Source organism: Beta vulgaris, chromosome 9, assembly GCF_026745355.1.
Source record: "Beta vulgaris subsp. vulgaris cultivar EL10 chromosome 9, EL10.2, whole genome shotgun sequence".
Classification (NCBI taxonomy): Eukaryota; Viridiplantae; Streptophyta; class Magnoliopsida; order Caryophyllales; family Amaranthaceae; genus Beta; species Beta vulgaris.
This window is the reverse complement of record NC_079210.1, coordinates 52963269-52966819: the sequence shown is the minus strand read 5'-3', so window position 1 is coordinate 52966819 and position 3551 is coordinate 52963269. Positions and strand designations below refer to the sequence as shown.

The window sequence follows — 3551 nt, the reverse complement described above, 5'->3', positions numbered from 1 at the left end:
ATAAAGAGCTTGAGAAAGATAAAAGATGAGTGAGCCTCTAAAAAAGGCCTTGACATTCTATTTATAATATATAAGAGATAAAAGACCCCTAAACCTATAAAGAAAACCCTCACATTCTATTTGTAATAAAAAATAATATTTACACAATATTTATTCTTAGGGTTCCACTAGCAGAGTTTAATTACACGTACAGTACTACAGGACAAGACATTGATGTAGACCTCCAAATTTATATGTTAATAGTAGGATATTCACGTTAATTCAACAGTACTTAATTAGTTAATTAATCAATCTTAGCACTGTTACTGCAACTAACAACACCATTATTGATTCAACTTTCCTATTCCTCCACTCATAAGTCTTTGTCTTCCTCCATCCCTACTTCCTATAAATATATTCACTACTCTTTGTCTTTCCACCAAGCCAAAACCTTCTCACTTTTTCTAAACAAATCTCTCACAAACACAAATAAACATCTACAACTTCAACTAAACTTACCTTAGTACTCCAACAAGTTAGTAAAAATGGAGCAAAACCTACCAATAATAACAAAAAAGCTATACAATATGGTGAAACTAGCCTTCTTCATGCTAAGAAAAGGAATATGCAAGAAGAAAATACTTTTGAACCTCAACCTGATTATGGCACGAAGAAAGAACACCCTCGGCGGCAAAGACACCGCCTTTCGAGGCGGTAGCGGTGCAATTAGGCCCTTCAACCTCCGCTATGCTCCCACGGAAGAACCACGAGAGTACGAGTTTAGCTGTAGTAGCACACCCTTATACCGTCAATACTTCAACAAGAAAAAAAACTACAAGAACTACTCCTTTGAGGATACTCATAATTTAGAAGTAATCAACAAGATTATGCAAACCATTGTATCTAACAAAGAAGGCGGTGTTCGACAGCCGAAGATAACAGATTCACCATTTCCTTCAAAGAATGAGGAGTGTTGTGATCACCATGTAGATCAAGCTGCTGAAGATTTCATCAAGAGCTTTTATTCCCAGCTTAAAGAGCAAGACTGCTAGTACTAGCTAGTTTTCGACATACTTCCTCTATTTCTTTTTAAATGACTGTCGCTTTAAATGAAACAAAGGGAGTATATATATAGGTAACTAGGTATAACATGGGACAATAGAGAAATCTGTGATGCTGAAATATTATATGCGTCCGTTTTCGGAATATGCTAGAACTTCGTACTAGCTAGTTCACACTTGTCCATTTGTTGTACTTGTATGCGCAAATTATAATATACTTCATACAATTTTAGTTTATATGATATACTCCTATGTGTCCATGATTCGACAACCTTTTTTATTTACTAGCTTAGGTTGAAATTCAGGTCTCACAATACCTAAACTGTCCATGATTTTTCCAAATTGCATAAGGTTTACTTTTGGAGGATGGAAAACATAATTTGTGAACATAAAGGATGTCTAGATTACTGTGTGATTGTAGTGTGCAATATTTTATTTAGGTTTAGGTTTGCGACCTGTTAGGCCAAGTTGTTTTTGGTTCAGCAAACAAGGTACAATCAACCGAGAGTAAAGGTCCATTGGCCTTATTAAATTAGTCAAGTGATATCAGGTTTGAATTGGGTTAAGCTTAGTTTGGTTCAATCTCGAATCTTGTTGTCTAAAAGAATGAAACATTTAGAATTTAGAATTCTATTTTAAAATGGTTGTTGTGTTGTGTAGATTGAAAACAAACTTTATATTATTATGAATTTATTGAATATTATTGGCCAAGAGTAAAGGAGAAATAAGGGAATTGACTCACAGAGAAATTTTAACTATTCAAACTAGAAATGGAAATTTTAGCTAGTAACCACAACAAATGATCTCTAACTAAAGTTGGAGGTAAAAGTATATGTAACCTAGTGAATCTTGGACCAAAAAGTTAGGGGAGCCAGAGTTTGACTTTTCAACCTATAGTTTAGAAGTTGCAATTTGAAGTATTGTACTTCAAATTTTTTCTATAATTGGGAAAGATAATTAGTCAGAAAATTAACCTTTATTAGGCTATTAACTTATAATGCATATCCGTTTAGAGTATGGGTACAAAGTTATAAACAATCCAGAAGACAACAGGCCTGAAGGCCCATCGTCACCACATACCAGATTAATCCCTAATATATTGTTGAAATGAACATTCGAACTCTGAGCAATCCCTTAAAATTTAGAGTGGTACTCTATCCATTGAGTTACCATCTCTTCATCTTCCATGTGTATTTATATATATTGTATCCTTTTATATTTAATAAGCTAAAATAATATGAAGGGTCAATTCTCTACTTTCCCTAACTAAGGTCTTATTTGAACCTCTAATCTCATGATTGAAACTTGTGAAATGGAAGCTCTTACCACTTGATTAACTCTACTGGCTCCAATAAGGTTAAATTGACACACCATTCATGTAGTGAATTGAAGAATTCATTATTATTCAAAAAAGTGAAAGGTAAAAAAGGAAAAATATGAAACTTTTTTACTTTAAAGGCATTGGCCGGTGAATGGTAACCTTTGTTATACATTAGCTAGAAAGGTTATGAGCTTAAGAAATGCTGTATCAATCTATCTATCGATTTAGTTCTAATTGCAAGCAAATAGTGATATTGTCTATTATGGTCGGTAGTATCCTCACCGTTCTTTTTTCCCCCTTTAACTAATTACTATTTTATATAATCATTGTCAAAAATAATGTGTCTAGATATTTGATAATTATATACATATAATAGAATATACTATATATATATATGGGATCTTTAATTTTCTTTAATTCATTTCATTATGCATTCAAAAGTATCAATATAAATCATTTTTTATAATTTTTTACTAGTAATATGTACGTAGTTAGCATTGGACACTCCGACACTGTACGTGCATAAGAATGAATTTGGATAAATTATAAAAGAACAAGAGCATAATCAATGTTGGAAAACAATATATAAATTTTGCAAAACAAAATCAAAGAGAAGTTGAACTATACAAATTATAAAAGTGGTTCATTTTGATTTTGATTTTTACCAATTACCATCTTATATAACATAAAATTTGTGGGAAATCACCTTATATAATTTTTTTTTTTTTGCGAAAACAAACCTTAAACACAAAAATTCTTGCGAGGACAAACCTTATGCCTTATTCCGATCATTGATCGAAGGTTCCGACATTGACCATGTTATGGATTTTGTTAGGTTTAAAAAGTCACTTACCTTGCACATGACATGGAAATGTCGGAACTTTAAATTAATGATCGGAATAAGGCATAAGGTTCATTCTCGCAATTTTTTTGTTTAAGGTTTGTTTTCATCAAAAAAAATTATATGAAGTGATTTCTCACAAATTTCATATTTCATAAGCTGGTTTTTTTTATATTACTGATGTTGTCCCATAGATGATATTAGAAAGTCATTAATTAAGCCAATGGCCTAGAAAGGTAAATATATTGTTTTTATTAAGCTTGAAATCTTAAGTGGCACCCCTTCTTCAATAATGACATGTAGTCCCCCACTTAAAGACATTGGCCCTTAAGTCCTTAATTTACACTTT

General features: G+C 32.0%; 1 protein-coding gene across 1 annotated transcript; it reads left to right on the top strand.

The window, feature by feature from the left end:
• Positions 1-566: 566 nt before the first annotated feature.
• Positions 567-1031, top strand: LOC104905053 (hypothetical protein). Its single transcript, XM_010693499.1, has one exon. It carries the CDS (start codon positions 567-569, stop codon positions 1029-1031), a length of 465 nt encoding a protein of 154 aa, XP_010691801.1.
• Positions 1032-3551: the final 2520 nt, after the last annotated feature.

Coding starts and splice junctions, on each gene's coding strand:
- LOC104905053 (XM_010693499.1), top strand. CDS start 567: ATGGTGAAACTAGCCTTCTTCATGCTAAGAAAAGGAATATGCAAGAAG.